Source organism: Coccinella septempunctata, chromosome 3 (genome assembly GCF_907165205.1).
Source record: "Coccinella septempunctata chromosome 3, icCocSept1.1, whole genome shotgun sequence".
Taxonomy (NCBI): domain Eukaryota; kingdom Metazoa; phylum Arthropoda; class Insecta; order Coleoptera; family Coccinellidae; genus Coccinella; species Coccinella septempunctata.
Window position 1 is genome coordinate 41530310 of NC_058191.1, and position 18335 is coordinate 41548644.

General features: G+C 37.6%; 2 protein-coding genes across 3 annotated transcripts; one reads left to right on the top strand and one right to left on the bottom strand.

Annotated features, from left to right (window-relative positions):
• Positions 1-419: 419 nt before the first annotated feature.
• LOC123310541 (putative oxidoreductase GLYR1 homolog) lies at positions 420-18258 on the bottom strand. Its single transcript, XM_044894048.1, has 9 exons — positions 18115-18258; positions 17994-18030; positions 17763-17836; positions 17206-17332; positions 16408-16488; positions 16194-16349; positions 14003-14179; positions 1657-1779; positions 420-1560 (listed from the first exon to the last, which is right to left on the bottom strand). Exons 1-9 carry the CDS (start codon positions 18147-18149, stop codon positions 907-909), a joined length of 1464 nt encoding a protein of 487 aa, XP_044749983.1. The 5' UTR covers positions 18150-18258; the 3' UTR covers positions 420-906.
• On the top strand, positions 4675-11971 carry LOC123310539 (immunoglobulin domain and leucine-rich repeat-containing protein 2). 2 transcript variants are annotated; one of them, XM_044894043.1, is made up of 5 exons: positions 4675-5277; positions 8144-9940; positions 10116-10260; positions 10318-10458; positions 10532-11971. In XM_044894043.1, exons 2-5 carry the CDS (start codon positions 8184-8186, stop codon positions 11243-11245), a joined length of 2757 nt encoding a protein of 918 aa, XP_044749978.1. In that variant the 5' UTR covers positions 4675-5277; positions 8144-8183; the 3' UTR covers positions 11246-11971. The 2 variants fall into 2 exon arrangements, with proteins under 2 accessions (XP_044749978.1, XP_044749977.1); XM_044894042.1 differs by having other exon boundaries at positions 4686-5277; positions 10523-11971.
• Positions 18259-18335: the final 77 nt, after the last annotated feature.

The window sequence follows — 18335 nt, forward strand, 5'->3', positions numbered from 1 at the left end:
CAATTTTTCAGAAAAATTGTTGTGGGTATGCCGAATGTCGCAATTTTCAATCAATCGATGTGAAATTTCACACTTCGGTGCTCACCTTTCGGTTTTGGTCAGAATCGATTTAGCCGTTTTGGGTTTTTTTTAATTTGTCGCAATTTCTGGAATTTTTTGCTCGACTGGTATGTGGATTTTTCGGAAGAATTTTATTTTAGATAGTAAAAAAGTTAATGTACTAAATAAATCGTTAATTTGGGATTATCGATGATGAAGGATTTGATATTTTTAAGCGGATTTTATGTCAGCTTCTCTTATCGGTTTATCGTTCGTTTCAGTACTGTTATGATTGAATTTTGAAATGAATATTTTTATTCGCTTCGTTGTCGCAACATCGTCAGGATCAGGAATTCGAAAAATCCAACTGATACACCAAATTTATCTTATATTTTTTTTTTAACTTTGTATTTATTCTATCTGGAAAAAAAATCTGAAGTGTATCAAATTACAATAAGGAGCGGATTAACCAGGATTTGATCTCTGTATAAAGTGAAACATTTCTGTACATACAAAAATTTTTCGAAATACCAATCACTAAAATGCATTCGGTAAAAGTATGGAATTGGATAAAAAAATATTATAACTATGTGTAACACAAAAATTACAATGACAACTACCTATGGACAGGTATATGTTTAACTTATAAAGAAATATTTTACATATATTGAACATTCTCTTCGCTAACGCTTAACATATTTCCATCTTTCAATAACACAAAATTCAAATTAAAATATTATCCATGTAAAAATTAATATGTAACGTCAATATTACAAAAACTTCCCAAAAGAATAAGTTCAGGTATTCTTTCATTCAATCATTCTATAAAAACTAATTTTAGGTTAGAAAACTAAAGAGAAAGTTTCATTAAAATTTCGATTTCATAAAAACACACGAACAATCCTGTCCATCGTATCCTAAACGCCTCGCATGTTTAAGTATTTCATTAGTCGTCGACGCCATCAGGAGGGGCTGTTTGATCGTGTTTGATAAATCTAGGCATAATTTTATGTCTTTCTGCATGTGTTGAAGGGGATGGTCCGGATTTTGAAAATCGCGACTAACTATCCTTTCCGCCTTCCGCTGCAGGTACGGACTAGCCATATTTGTTACGTTGAATATTTCTAAGACGATTTTTGTCGATAGGCCCGATCTGTCCGCTAGACTGAACGCCTCGCTCAGACCCACCATCGCGATGCTGTTGATCATGTTGAGCACCATGTTCATTTTGGCCGCGTATCCCACGTTACCGAGGTAGAAGGCGGTTTTTCCCATCGCTTTGAAGCAGCTCTGGCATTTCTCGAAGAGACTGTGATCACCTGCAGTCAGTATGACGAGGTTGCTTTCTTCGGCTTCTTTTTTGCTGCCTTGCAGTTGGGCCTCCAGGTAAAAGCCGCCTTTGGTTTGGATGGATTTGCAAAAGTCCATCGATGTTTCCGGATCTATTCCAGTCATTTCAACGTAACCTTTACCTTCCAGGGCATTGTCGCAGGAGAGAACTCCGAGATTTCCATAAAGAATCTAAACATGAAGAAAGTTATATAATACTGCGCAGAGATTAAGGAAAACATGAGAGCGATTTCTAACTGCAACAAATATAGATCGAACAAAACCTACCTCTCCTGCTGCGCTGGAATCGGAGACGCACGAGAAAATAACATCTGAATTGAGTACAACTTCACAGGGTGTATCGTACACCGTGACCAGCCTCGACTGATATTTCTTCTTTATCTCTTCACACTGAAACAGAAAAAAAAAGAATTATTCGCAAGGCATCCTGAGGAATGACAAAAACTCAACCAACGAAAAGATAGGTGAGAAATATACTGTCCCACAAAAGTAAGGGAAATTCAGAAATTTTGTGACTGATTGTATTGCCAGTATTGTCCACTAAATGTTCATTTATGAGATGTTTACTCTCTTATATCTGAATGGTTTTTTGTTCCTCATTTGATAAAAATTTCAAGCAGGTTTTTGCCTGCGTTTCTCAGAATTTTTTATCAGTTATTTTACGTTATCACGAAAGACTGATTCAAAATGTGAAATAAGGCTATTTGTATGATCTAGCGGGACGAAATCAGCTAAGTTAATGAAGCGTAGTTTCCCGGCTCATCCATCGATATGGAAAAGCAGGAGACGTAACCGAAAGGCTGAGAAGTGAAAGCCCAAGATTTACCATCTACCAACAAGATCGGTGAATAGCTGTCGAATCATGCAACAGGGGCTTTTGAACGCTTCTGGTGTTTTGTTTTCGACTGAAACAGTTCGTCAAAGACTTTGAGACGTTAATCTATATTCTCGTCGACTTTTAAGAAGGATTCCACCAACTCAAAATCAAAGCGACTCCGATTGGAATGGACACGTGAATCGGAACGATCAATAGAGGTCTGTATTGTTCACAGATGAGCTGAGAAACGAATATTTTTTCATATCTTGGGAGCTTTAAAGCAAGATCGGTGTAGTCATATTCATGCGTGAAAAGAAAACAATGGTTCAAGCCATAACAATGTAAAACATCACATGAAAGCAATATGACGTGTCAAAGCGATAACAATAACTACAGATTTGATTAATTTCATTTCTGTTCATGTCGCAGTCTCGTTCACAACGATAAAGACAAACCAAATCATTCGATAATTAATCATTTTCCATTGCCTTGCCATTCTTATTAGTGGAACTTGTTGGACCGATAATGGTTAGAAGCGTTAAAACACATTTCAATAGAATTATGAAACTGCGAAATTAAATTTGATGAAATCCCTATTATAAGAAGAATGAACAAATGGAAAAGAGGAAAGCAATTTGAATTTTTTTTTATCAAAGTGTTCAGAGCAGACTCTCGAATTTCATAGATTAAAGTATGTAGGTATGCAGGAATTTCGGGATTCGTATTACCGCATATCAGTTTCACCACTTCAAAAAGATGGTGATTTATTGATTATCTTTGCTGCTCTGTATCTGTAATTCGGTATATTAGAGAAATCCGATAAATTCGGGATTCCAGAGCTATTTCGGTATGTTATTTTTGTCCTTGAATATTTTCCCGGATAATATTTACCCGAAATAAATCAAAGTCAGAACGTAGGACGCTGTATCACAAAAAATACGACATCTTTTCTTACCATTTACTTCTCTACATGAAGCGGTGCGACGATATGTGATTTCATTATCAAAATGTTTTCTTTGGCTGATGCGCAGAGCAAGCAAGGTCGGGAAGAATTCGTGGAGAGAATTATTTTTTTGGTTAGGCAACAAAATAGATTATGGAAACAGTTGATTTGTGTCCGTTCCACATTCAGTGTGGATAAAAACTATTACAAAAGCTGGCACAAGCACAAAACATGAAATATTCCTCTTAAATAAAAGGAGGAGTCCTTTTTCATTCTGAGGGGGATATCTAGACCGTATTTCATTATAGACTATCACGATTCATTTTGCGCCGTTGTGTGAACTACTCATAAGAAATAGTCCAATGGTGTTAGATCTGAGGATCTTGTGGACGATCCAATGAAACCTACCAAATCTAAGTCCACGACTTCTGGATCATAATTGGATGGGTAGGAAGAATTCCATTGAATAGAATCCAAGATAACATGATTCAACATCATTTGGCTTTTTCTTACAAGCACTTTGAAGACTTATTCAGTATGCGTGCAACTCAATTCATAGTGGGTAAAAAGTAACGCACAAAATTTCAGGTCAATTTTGAATTCAAATTACGCAATTTTACAAGTTTAATTGCCTTAACTCAAAATGGCGTTAGAGTGCTTCTAGTCTAGGATGGGAATAACACAAAATGGCGTTCAAGTCAATTAGTTGGGCATGGGTGTTTTGAGTCTATTTTCTGAAATTGAGAGTATGTAGTTTGAAAATATAATAAAAGCAATTTTTCAACGAATTTTCCGAGCCTAGTGACTTGACAACTATAACCCACTGTATGCTCGCTTCCAAAAGTCAAGAAACCAAAAATTCTTTGAAATAAACGAATGAAGCCCTTAGTCTTCAACTTCAACAACAGGTGAACCAAAACTAGTTTTGGTACCTGTGTAAACTCGCATTGACAATTGGACCATAGTGGTACCCTTGTAAAAGTCGAAGTTTCAACGGCAAACTGACCGAATTCATTACTTTACTGCTGTATATTATTTTCGAGGTACGGATGAGGCACAAAGAACGTATTCATCAGAATGGACAAACGGCACTGAATTACTGGAAGTGAGTTAGACTCATTTCTGGCCGGCCTTAATTTCATCTCAACTTATTCCAGAACTGAATTCAAGGAAACGAACGCTGAAAGCAGCGAATAATTGAATTGTCTGCAACCATTGCGAAATTCTTGAAAAACTCGTAATGTTCTGGGACAACCCGACCCTCATTTCTAACCTTTCCACGCCTATTATTAACGCACGCTGCTAATTCACTCAGAAAATATTATATAAAAAGAAATTCGTCCATATTCGATCTCCATACATGATCCCCCTTCAAATCATTGAGATAATTCAATCCCATTAATCGAAAAAAGGTCACCGACATCATTTCACCTCAAGTTTTATCAATACGCTGACGGTCGCAGACATATTGGCAGAGAAAGGTCAAATTTTCTATCCGATCGAAAATAGCTCCGGGTAGGAATAGAAGAAAACCGATCAGCAGAACTGGGTTGATCGTCTGAAATGACCTAGACCCTCATGCTGAGAGGGCAGGTCGCAACGGCTCGCAAAAAGGAACAGTGTGTGTGTGTGTGCGAAACGCCATTTTTGGCGGAAATATTTCTTGGACGCAAGACAACGCGGTTCGTCGGCGTTCCGGGAGACCTCACCTCGGTAGCGACGAGTTGGTTTCGCCCGAGCGCGATATCCCATCTCCCCACCACCGGACCATGGCTTTGGGAACCGTAGAACGTTGCCAGCTCACCTAGAGCAGCTGGATACGATCGTTCGAAGCGCTATACGAGCGAAATCGAAAAACAAGACATCTTTTACTAGGCTGCTTGCAGTCTGCTTCGGTGCTTCGTCATTTTCCGTCAGTTTATTGTCGGTGTGGTATTGGTGGTGTACATATCTGAGTTCGAAGGAAATCAAAATGATCTAGGAATAACGGTTGTTTACATGTGAAACCTTTATTCACAGTGATATTTCAACAATAAATTATATTTTGATAGCTATTTTCTACCATCTTTTCGGGACGAAATCCGTTATTTTGCGATTATTTACACACAAAGCCAGTGGTTAGGAAATGGTATGTATGCATTATTGAGTTGCAAACATGAGTGCAATTTTATCGAATCATAGAAAGATATGTAAGGTTCAATTCTCTGTGCAAAAAGGAGAAAGTATTTTGCCATTTCATAATTGAATGGACGTGAACCTTGATTTCAACCTAAAACGGTATCAAAAACAATTCAATTATTATTGTATATATGTACTATTGTTGATACGTCTCTAGTGACCGTAATTGATATTGTTGTTATTCATTCATAGAGCGTGATAAATTGACGAGATTTCCAATGAATGCAAAGCTCTGAAAAATTATATAAGACTGCACTTGAAGAATTAATAAGTCTGCCTTGATTTAATTGTTAGAAAACCCATATTACCTGTTTCCGAGCTATTCGTTATTTATTTTATTCATTATTCAGTATGGAACCAGACACCGTAAAGTCATCAGCGGTATTATTTTCGGAATGTCATAAATATTTTGGCAATGCGGATAGACAAAATGCTAACAACCCCAAGACGTATTTATATTGTAGCGATACGTCCCGAATATCCTGTAGATATTTTTAGTGTTTTAATCTGCCAAACGAGAAAAGAGGTCAGTTTGATAAGGTATAGCTAAAGTTTGGCGATATTTTTCGGCCCCTCGAACTACAAACAGGTTTCTATTATGATACCATAAGATAACCCTCGACTCCAGTTATCAAGCAGTTGAGATTGGAATATTATTCCAGTGACTATCTACTTATATTAAACATCAACGTCTGCTCCATTTTCCATATGTTAATATCTATCCAATAAAAGTTCTGTGTTCATTTTATAACGATTTAAATTGATTCTACCTAATCTTTGAAGACTCATCTTTTTCTTCGAATTGGTCTTTCAAAATGGTAGAAATAGTATCATTCCCATGGATAAATGCATTCACATCCAGCTCAAATGTGACCTCCATATACTCTTACTAGAGTGGGCGTTAAATACCCATATAGTTTTGCTACTCGCAAATCTAATCGATAGCAATAAGGGAATCTAAAGTTTGAATGCCTGAGAGGGAGGTGAATTCCCAAACAGAACTTAGAAATTTCCATCTATTATACCCACGTTTCGAGAACTTGTTCATTGACTGAATTGAGTTCACAGCAACATGAAATTAATCTGAATTTTCGGCCTCGTGTAAGTACGAGCGAAACATTTCACTCCGCTTAATATTGAAATTGAAAACCGCCAACAGGAAAGTCTCGTAAATCTTCCTTTGAAGCCTATCGTTTTACTGAGATTAACGACGAGAGAAGTGTACAAACCCGGGAAAAATGACGTTAAATTGCAGATCAAGTTTCACAATCAACTCCGAGCTCACAACAAGCTATATTTCATCGATTCTACTTTGTGGAAGCGATTCGAAATAAAAGAAAAGATACGTTCTTCATAGAACGTATTATTAATATAAGACGCAAGACACATAGATCCTTAGATAATGAAGAAAATGGAGATGACTGCATCTAATCTAGATGACTTATAGAGCATATGTTGAGATAATCAATGTCCAGATGGTCACTGGAAGAACTATCATTAAAAATATATTCTTCTCTGGTTCACAAATATAAATGATAATATATTCTGTATATCCAACTCAAGTTTTTGTTTGTATGAGAAAAACTGATCAAAGAATCAGCGTTTCCAATTGTAATTCGCTGAAACATACAAAAGATGAACGACATTTCTTGTTTGTTTCGCTAAATGTCATGGCAAGTATGGTTCGCCCAATATAATATCATAATGAAAGACATTCAGGTCCATTTATAGTAAATTGGATCCTGCAGTTATATCCCGGAATAGAGACTGCTCAACAACATGCAACTGGTCAACGTTTTAATGAATTTCATCCGAATAAATTGATCCACGAGTCCGACCGAGTTACGAAAACAACGTAATGGAGAAATGGAAATTAGAGGTTTCAACCAGGTGAAATAACCTTATCCTTAACGCTTAATTCAACCCATCATCAGAGTGCAGTCTTATGTAAATCCGCATATTAGCATTAAGGTTTACACAAACTTGAGGAAACGCCCTTTTTTCACATAATGTTCTGAACAGACAGCGCTCGAGTTGATTTTAATGGATTTGGATTCATTCGGTTCATGATCATGTTAATAATCTGATTTGATTCAGAACAATGGGAATTTCACACAAAGTTATTCTCAAAATCGTCGAAACATTTCCAAATGAAAGTAAAACCAGTAGGCCAAACAAAAATTATTGGTTTGTATTATTATTTTCACAAAGCCCTTTCGAAATCAGTTTTGAAGTAGAAGTTAGAATTTGTTGATCGACTATCATTTACAAAACAAAGTAATTATCACGAAATACGTTCGTAACTTATAGAAGCCGTTACTAAGTGAGCAATTCTCCAAATATTCAAACAGATAGCACTCAAACGTATGTGCAACCGATTAAACCAATAAATAAAACAAGCTCACTATCGATAATGGTTCAAGTATCCAGTTGCATCGCTTATAATACATATGTAAAACCATAGAAATCGTATATCGATCATTCCCGTCGTAGACGTAACGATTATGTTCTATACATACGTCAAAATGACGTAATACGTCCATTTGACCATTTCACCAGTTAAAAATTCGATGTAGTTCAACTTGGTACATCTTTCCATAAATGACGGTGTTGAAAGGTTGGTCTAACATTTTTTTCCCTTTGAGCCCGACCTGAAGCCAATTATAACGAAAGTTTGAAAAGTATATTCAGGCTTCCTACCATGAAACGGCGTGTGATATTTGAATTTTCACGTTGGTAAAGCACGTGGCGTGTTAAAAATAAACCCAGCGACCCGCTCGATATCTCGCAATGAGTGTTTATCCTTTCTGTTTCAGCCTTCTCCAATTCGAGTACCCGTAAAATGTCGCTGGTGAGATGGAAACACCTCGTCGTCTGAACCGCTTCTCCGGAGCAGTTTGTTGTCGGTTGTTCATTATCTACCTCTTGAGCTGTGCAAATGCCGATACCGCAGTCAACGACGAAGGAACGGTGGGACCTCCCGCCTGTGTCATAAAGGACCGTTATCTGTTGGCGTGTACCGACGGCGATGCCACGAATCAGACTCTACCCTCGAACGTGAACAGGGTGGAATTTTTCAACGTTACCATCCAAGATCAGAAAATCAATGCCGCTCACCTGAGGAGTTTGAAATGGAGGGCCAGCGGTCTGAAAGACATACGGCAGGTGGTCGAGAACACCAGCGGTCTGACCGTGTTGGACGTGTCTCAGAACGACATAGACAAGCTGGTCGATTATCACTTCGAACGATTCAAGAAACTGAATCTCATGAACCTCTCACACAACCATATCACAGACGTTCAGAGATTGACCTTCGACGGTCTCGACCTGAAAGAACTCTATCTTTCACACAATTCCCTAGTAGCCATTCCGTTTCAGCTGTTCCATCCGATGCAAAATTTGAAAATATTAGACCTGTCGTACAACAGCATAGTTAAGATATTGGATCATTTCTTCAAGTTCAACAGGCACGTTGAAATATTATATTTGAACAATAACCAATTGGCCAATTTTACTTCCAACGCCCTGGCCGATCTGCAGAGCCTCCATAGGTTAGATATATCCCACAATTCCATTCAGTACTTCTCGAAGGGCATCTTCGATTCGCTGGTCAACTTGGAGTACTTAAACGTTGCTTACAATCCAATCGTGAACATACCGAGTGGAACGTTCAGAGGTCTTCGAAGACTGAGAACCTTAGATATAAGCGGCACAGAAATCAACACCTTCCCATTTGGACTGCTCCATTTCAGTCCGGAACTGGAGAGTCTAGTCGTCGATGAAACGAACATCGAAGAATTCCATAACAGCGAACTGCTGGGCGTGCCAAAACTTCGAAAATTATATATGAGGCGAAATAAAAGACTTAAGAAAATCGAGAGTTACTTATTCTCGGACACTCCTCTGATCGAGGAGTTAGACATAAGCGGAAATGGTCTCACTTTTCTACACGAGTCAATAGCGAACCTGACGCACCTCAAGTACTTGAACATATCAAACAACCCGTGGGCCTGCGACTGCCGTATGTTCTGGTTCGCGCCGTGGATAGTATCCAAGAGGAAATCCAACATGACCGTGTCCGAGCTGTCTTGCGGACCGTACGCGTATCCCAACGATATGTTGCCTACTTTGGAGCATCTGAACTGCACCGCTCCTTATATGATGTATAAAACGCCTACTATGCAATATAGGCTCAGATCTAACGCGCTCTTGGAGTGTAAATATTCTGCCAATCCTCCTCCTGCCATCACGTGGATAACGCCTACCAGACAGGTGTTCCACTGGAATCCAGATCCGGCTATACCGGACGTCTTCGAGAAACACCCGCACGCTCACGACAGAATGATGGTGCCTATGAGGGTCATACCGCCGAGGATTCAGGTCTTGGACAACGGTACCCTGCTGATCAAGAACGTGACAAGGGAAGATTGCGGAAGGTACATCTGCTACGCCAGCAACCCAATCGCCAACACAACAGACAACGTCCTACTCCACATCGATCCAGCCGACTGGAATTATGTGAGAATCATCAGTTTAATTGTTGGCGCGCAGTGTGCATCTGCATTTTTGACACTCACCCTCATCATTCAGTTCCTACGCTACTTAATAAAAAGGTATGCCATCAAGGAACTTGATAATTGAATAACATACATTTTTCTTAACCCTGTTCATGTAATAAATGCTACTACTTAAGTCACTGCCGCTTGCTTCATTGGGTCGAAAATGATAATATACTAAAACATGTAAGAAACATTGTTCGAAACGAATTTAAATTGTTTCTTTGTACAGATTCGGCCTGTTCAATAACTTCTGCAGCTTCTGTAAGCGGGACAGAGTTTCACCTAGAGCCAAACAAATCTACGCCATGCTCGACAACATCGAACAGTACAAATCGCAACAGTTGGAGAGACTGAGGGACAACTACGCGCAACAGGTTAGTTCGCCATCCAACCGTCCATCTCCAAAACCACTAAATACAATGTGATTACAGGTGGCAAGGATCAGGGAAAACTGCAACCAACAGATGGAATGGATCCAGAGCAGTTACCATTCGCAGTCCAAACACCTCAAAGATTTCCGTGATATCGGATCGGCCCACTTGACTACCCTCAGAGGCCAATACCAAGACCAGGTAAACGTCAAAACCTATGCTCCACTGTTTATTCACTGAAAGGATCCATCTGTTGTATTTTCAGGTAAAAAAGGTCAGAGATTACTCGACGAACCAACTGAACTGGGTGCGGGAAAACTACGTCTTTCAAAGGAACAAGATCCGGAAGTTTTCCGCGCACAAGGTGTTGCAACTCAGGGAGACGTACAAGTACCAACAGCAGACCTTGAACAAGGTGATCGAGAACCTGCCGAGTTTGTATTTCGAGAACTGCAGAGCGGGCGCTTGCGGAAGGGCGGAATCCTTGGTCCTGGACACTACCGAGGTGGAAAACTTGGACATGTACATCAAGGCGAAGATAGAGAAGTTGGCGCAGTTGGACGAGGTCTGTACCGAGGCCAACACCGACCTAAATCAGAGTAGGCTGTCGCTGTATTACACGCCCACCGAGAGGTCTCTAGCGTCCAAGGTAGCCTCGCCGGTGAGTCCACTACCGCCCGGCCTCATCATCAACTACATCCAAGACAGGCCGGACCCCCTTTTCCTAGAACAGCCTTGCTCCTCGAAATCGGCGTTGATGCGCGATCTGCAATTTTCCATGCAGCATCAATCGGACCCACTGCTTCCCCAGCTGAAGATGATCGAAGATAAACCCCACGCGGAGAAGAACAGGGACGCCAAGCTGAGATTCTTGGCCGACGTCCTCGAGAAGCCGGAGAACGTAGATTCGTCCGAATCGTCCGCACCGCCTCCGTACAAGGACAGCGACACCGACGACGATTCCGTAAGGCTCGAGACTGTACTGTAGTAGATTTTAACTTTTTTTTTTGCCCTAGTGAAGCTGTGATAATTGTATTTATTGACTATCGCAGTGTAGAATCCGTGAGCGCTGTTTAGTGCCAAGCCTATTTCAAAGCAATCGGTTTGATTTGTGTAACAAGAAGAATGATTCGAGAGTCCACGATTAACCTAGTCAATCGAGACAAGACTGAAAAGAAGAGAGGACGGATGATTCCAACATCGAGTACAAAATTTTCTTTCCAGATACACCGCTTCCATTTCGACGAAAATTCAACTAGCTTGTAAAGGGTATTCGTAGGTTATTCGAAGCACCGTTTTACCCAGAAATGATGCAGTTTAAAGAAATATGTAAATAATCCATAAATAGTTAATTAGTTTCAATTTGGTGTCATGAATGATTATTATTTTTTCCCCGTATTGCGGTATAATCTACACTGGTATAGAGACTTAAGCGGGTACCAAATAAGAATAAACACTATTTTTCAATAAAGATAATAATGATATATTGTTAAAATTTGTGAGTTCTGGTTTTCACTCGATAAGCTATTTACTGGAATGGCATTTGCAGAATAGAAATGCTGATTTTCTCTTTCAGAGATCTTTTCGATGGATATTTCAGAATATTAATTTTTTCTAAGTTGTTTAGTTAGGAATACAATAATCAATTTCGACTGTTAATATTTATATTTTCGAAATATTCTTATCCAATAAAATGTTGAATGGTTCTTTTTTATTACTTTTTTTTAATCGATTTTACCTTTTACCTTCACGTTGTGATCATTTCTTAAAAAAATCTTTCGTGATTCGGTGAAATTACATAATGCATAATCTACGTGACTTTTAATGATCGACGAATAATAATTCACAGGATTTATTTGAAGTACATGTTTTCTAGATCAAGATTACCAGCTGACCTAACGAGAAACTAGATACGCGGTGCTGCACTTCAGTACTCGAAGCAATACAGGCAGCTTACTCAATGAATCGACTTTCATTATCATCTTAGAAATAACCTCTAGTCATTCGTCACATTAAAGGAGTGACGCATAATTTTGCTCAAAATTTTTTGTAAATTTTCTCCGATATACCAGATTAGATATGAAGAATAGAATATTGAAAATTGATGGAGAACATTAAATTTATGTGAATCTTCACCTACATCAGTAGGCCACAATTTTCAATTAAAATTAATACGATATTCTATCGAAGGTACAGCTCACATTATTTATTTTCCGTAATTCACGAGGCGCCAAACATGTAAGTGAACAAAATATGAAACAGTTTCAAGGTATCAGCCATTTCCGAAAAATTTCAAATTTTGTTGACGAATTCTAAGGAATTTTCCATTTTTAAGTGCCAAATTGGTAGTGTTAAAGACATTAAAAGTTCATTATATTTGCCACTTTATTCATTGAAATGAGCGATTAGGATATACGTTATGCCATTTGAAACCTTATTAACGAAAAGGCTACAATTCAATAAAAATCCAACATGAATGAAAAAAGCGATTTGAAAAAAAAAATCATTTTAAATTAAAATGGCTAATAAGACAATAGCCCATGTTTAAACGAGTTTTCCGATATAAAAGTTATAAACGACCCGCTCTCAGGGATATCGATTTCGTCACGCAAATAACGCAGTGTCTATGGTTTAAACCACTATAGGGGAAATTCCTTTAAACGTCAAGTTCAGGGTAGTTTTTTTTTGACAGTGTCAAATCTTTTAATGGCTCATGATCACAGACTTAGATAATTTTATTTCTATGGATTTTTCTCCAGAAGGTACTTTGTTCCCAGTACACTTGCTACCGAAAAAAGTAGAAGTAAATAAGATGGTAATTTTCATTGAATGTCAACAGTTTCATCGTGTCATGACAACCGGAAGCGGCCATCATACTGTGACGCAATCAATACCCCGAGTAAATATGGCGTTTGAAGTTTTGCCAACTTCAAATAAAGTGCATTAAAAAAATGGGAATAAGGGATTTCGCTACTGACGCTTTTTCATTCTAGAAAGATAAGATAATAATGAAAATGAATCTTTAGCTTTAATGTGTTTTTACTGTATTGAAGCCCGTTTACACGCTCAAGCCATTTGCGCAAAAATGAACATAAAAAATTCCAAATTATAATTCATTAAGTTTAACCATATCATTCCTATAACTAGAACAGGGTTGATAAAAAACCGCATCAATGATAAAATCATCCTATGCATCGAAGTTAGGGTTGCCATTTGATAAAACTGAACTCCCAACAAACCCCTCATTGATGTATGAAAAATTGCCTGAGTGACCTGGTCGAGCTCCTACAAAACAGTTACTAACGAAAGTTCTAGTGCGTCATTTTTCGCCCGCTCTGTATATGTAATTGAACTCTGATCAATCGATCGATTCATTAATAAACATTCAAATTTCAACTACTGTTATCATTGTTTAAAACAATCAAAGTTGCTCAAACTGGAATGAAAAGCAATTATTGTCGACACCGCAACTATCGAGTGTCAAATTTCGAATATCGTACGCTGGAATATAGAATCGAAATATGTGTCACAATTCAATGTCACCAGAAGCTCTCTGGTTTCATGGTGCACAATTCATACAGCGATGCCAAATCTAATTCTGATGAAAATATTTTGGAAAAGTTATACGACTGAGTGACATCAGCACGTATCAATTTCTTCATGCTCCGTTACTGTCGATTCTATAGACTCAAGTTCCATCAACGAATTTCGCCCGACGATTTACATATAATAAAAAACAACTTACCTTTTCTATGGTTCTGTTCCACAAATTGACTCGGTGTCCCGAGTTTATGAGATTTTTGACAATGCCGGTACCCATGACACCAAGACCCATGAAGCCGAACGCCAAATTCGAAGGAGTCTGAACCTTTTCCTTGGACGTGTCGGCGGTACTGTTGAGGTCCGTCAGAGGGGAAGAGTCCTGAAAGTCGAAGGAAGAAAAGGTCATGAATAATTCACGTTTCCGTATTTTCTGCGTTGAATATCGAAGCTAGCCGACGATCTAGTCAACGAGCGTATTATGATGGCTTTTATAATATGCGAGTAGAATACTGTACTTTATCCAACAATGTAAAAAGAGTATTACTAAAATAGCTCACCTCAATTTCGATCATATCTGTATTCATAACAATATCTCAATACACGATATCACGCGTTTTAGTATTGCTGCATAGCAACATCTTTGTGTTGCCAAAGTTGTTACTTTGAGCGAGTGACAATTGACATGAGACAGTCATAAATTATGATTTGTCACACCCAGTTGGTAAAAAGTTAAAGCTAGGTAACCACCAAAACGGTCAAATTAATAGATCGCAACCTACTTGAATTTTACACGAGACCTTAATTTTGAACAATTCTCAAGGCTGGCTCAAATGGTCATCTGTAACCTTATCCAACAGTCATGAGCAGATTATGAATGAAAGATGAGACAAGACTTTAACCAATAGGCACTTTGAATTAACTGTCAAAATCGTAGGTTGCCGTTGGTTACCGTGGGGCAGACTGAATGTTTCTCAGAAACGATGAGTTTAAGATAGCCCATCCCACGGTTACCAAGGATTTTGAAAATTCGTCGAAGTGCCCTCTTTGATCCTTAGTTAACTAGAAAGATTTGCTAGCCACAGTAAAATCTTGGAATAATACCAGTTAGATGCCCAGGCCAGTTCCAAAAACGTCAATTTAATGGACCATTAAAATTTTAATCTATTATACCATTAATTGGTGTATACAGGGTGTTCCTCAAAGACATGCTAATATTTAAGGGGGTGATTCTTCGACCCATTTTAAGAAAACACTTCCTATGGAACCTATTTCCTAAAAGTCTGAACTTCTCAGATACAGGGTGATAAAATTAAAAAGTTTTTCAATGATAACTCTGATAATATTGAACACATCTTAATGAAATTTTTTATATAACTTCATTTTGTGATATACAAAAATTTTCATTTTCTCTACCAGCGGCGTACGTACGGGTCTTAAATTGAATATTTTTGGACAAAAAAAAATACGGGGTTGATTTCTCTTAAAAAAAATATTGCTTTTGAGATCCTCATTCATTTTTGAGCAAATTTGATCTCATCTCAAAATAAATCAAAGAATCACCCCCCCCCCCACATATTAGAATGTCTCAAAGAAACAACCTGTATATACCAATCAATGGTGGAATAAAATTTTAATGGTCCATTATATTATAATTGACGTTCCTGCAATTTGTGTGACATAAATAATATCGTGAAATCCCGTTTTGTCGGTTTATACTAATTTCCCAAGCAACGAGTGATAGAAGAGAGGGGGAAAAATCAGCTGATTTTGAGGGTTCGAAAATCGCCCTATTCATGCAAACCGCTGCGTCTCGCCAGACGGGAAAAAACCAAACGGGAGTCGTTTAATCAGGCAACACTCTGAAACCTGAAGGCAGATCAGAAAAGACCAAATAAACCACGTCAGCTTGACAACTGACTAAAGTCACAGACAGGAATAGGTAGTACGGTAGTGGATGCTCATAGTAGAAAAAGGGGGGAAGACAAACAGATTTAGAATACTTGGAAAATGCTCGAACTCACTTTGTTTCATGTCTAGTGCAAGCAATAAAATAGGGCTGGCTCAGGATACAAAAATATATGTTTACAGGATGGTAAAACAGGTTTGTATGCATGATTCATGCATAAAGTGATTATAATCTTTTAGTTTCCTTCAGCATTATCAGATTCACAAATCATGGTGATTAATGAACAATTATCCACTTATTGTATATCAAACATTCCTCAATCGCAAGTGATTAGTGAGTCATTATTCACTGGTCCATCAAACTTCATGCTCACCCATGTGCAGAAGCTATAACCATAGAATATTGCTATATAGCAATACTGTTGCCTCAACAAGTATACAGATATCGAAATTAATTCGGATATTATTGAAAAAATTTTACTACATACCCTATTACTGTAGTCTGCCGAAGCCGGAAGTTCCGCAAGTTCCTCGTTGAGGCTAAGAGAACCATTTTCTTCGAATTTCGGGGAAGATCTTCTTGGTTTCTTAGCTACCGTACTCGGACTACCGGATGGAGCATCTTTGGACATTCTTTTGACAGCCTGAAAAATAATTATTTCTTAGTGATTGCTCATCTATCTTATGTGTGATGCAACTAACCTTTTTCGGCTTTTTTGGTGTTTCATCATCATCCTTATCTTCAACTATTGCTGGCATTTCAATTTCATAAGTTGGATCAGTCTGTAAGAGAAAAATAGTCTGTAAATACGGTATTCAAAGAATAAATAATAATATTTATTGCCCAATTTGTTTCATCGCAAAAGATAATTATCTTCTCCCACAAATGACACTTATGTACCGACTTAATTTTTTCATTTTGAATATGAGTAGTTCGAGGAATATGAAAGAGGACTCTTGAATAAACAGAAACAGCACATAAATTCAAGGATTAGGTGCATAAGACATTAGTAGTTCAATCATTCAACAGCACATAAAAATTGGTTATTTTGAAACAATACTAAACTTTCAAATAAGTATACAACATAAGATTAAAGAAAAACACAGTTTAATAACCGTTTACAAGAGATCATTGAATAATATCTGTGGTTTCCTCTTTCTTCACAGAAATAAAATATATAAATATAACCTAGCTGAAATATTCAAATTAAGAGCAAATTAATCAGCATTCATTCAAAGTTGATACAAGTATTTTCTTGATTAGTTCAATTACACCAAGAATAAGTAGAACAAAATAAAAAATATCGTCGACCACTGCTATTCAGTCAGTGTCCTTCCCAATACCAAACTTAATTTCGTAACTAAACATCTTATCAACAAAATTTCGATGTTTCACAGTTGCCCAATATGTCAATTATTCTTGTATGGAGTATAAAAAAACACCATAAATCATTTCGCCTGTCCAAAAACATGAACTTTTCAAATATAGTGGAAACTCACCTTTTTCTTTTCAATAAATTCCTCGATTTTTTCCAATGCTTGTTTGAATCCACCAGCCTTGGAACCCATCGATAGCTTTTCTTTATATGCATGATATGATTTGATTTGATCAACTTCGATCCAAGCACTTGAAATTGCCACAAACGAAATTAGTTTTTTGCAAACATGAGGCGAAGAAACTATATCAAATGAGATATCATACCTAACGTTCCTTCAAATGAAGAGAACTGTACATGATTCGAGTTATTTCTGAATAGAATTATGAAAAGTTATTTCTCTTTCGGAATGATATCAAGTGTCCAATCAATAAAAATGAAAACAAAAGTAGGTAACATGCAATTTTCCCATAATATTCAATAAATGGGAAATCTTAATGGAGTAAATAAATAATAATCAAGAAATAAACACTTCTACCCATTAAATGGACCAAATGAGCTGGCTAGTTGGAAAGTTGTCAAAACAGACTTCATTAATTAGAAATAAACTCATACCTAGAAATCACTCAAATCATTCTTATCTCATAAAGTACACTAAATCTGGGTTATGAGAATACTCACTAATTTTCGGATCCGAAAAAGTAGATCCACTGACAATTCTTCTTACTTCCTTTCTTTGGAGGAGGATTTACGACCTAAAAAGTATCATTTTTAGCAACACAACCCAAGTTTCACGATAATCAAATTTCATCCAGATGCAGAGGTTAGTTGGGACGAAATGCTAAGTATGTAAATAAACGACGACGCGCGCAAAGGAGGGAATAACGGTTAGGTTGAATCGGCATCACTTACTTGAGCGGGCCACGGTGGGTATCCCTTCATCTTAGCCCTGAAATTTTTTTTATGATTAAAATCTCATTAACACTTCATTTATATGCAAGAAAAAAATTTAATTTCCAATTTTAACACTCACCACACTAAATCACCAACTTCAAATTTGCTCGACATTGTAGCACTTCCACCTAAGACGGCTTCACTCAAACTGAAGTAAAGTTGAATAATATTTTTATTTGCCTTGTTGCCGCTTTGCCATCACATGCTTTCGATTTTGCGCAATGAAATCTCAACCAAGCATAGAATTATATCAAATGTCATCAGTTTTCTGTAGTTTGAATTCTTCTTATATCTAAAAAT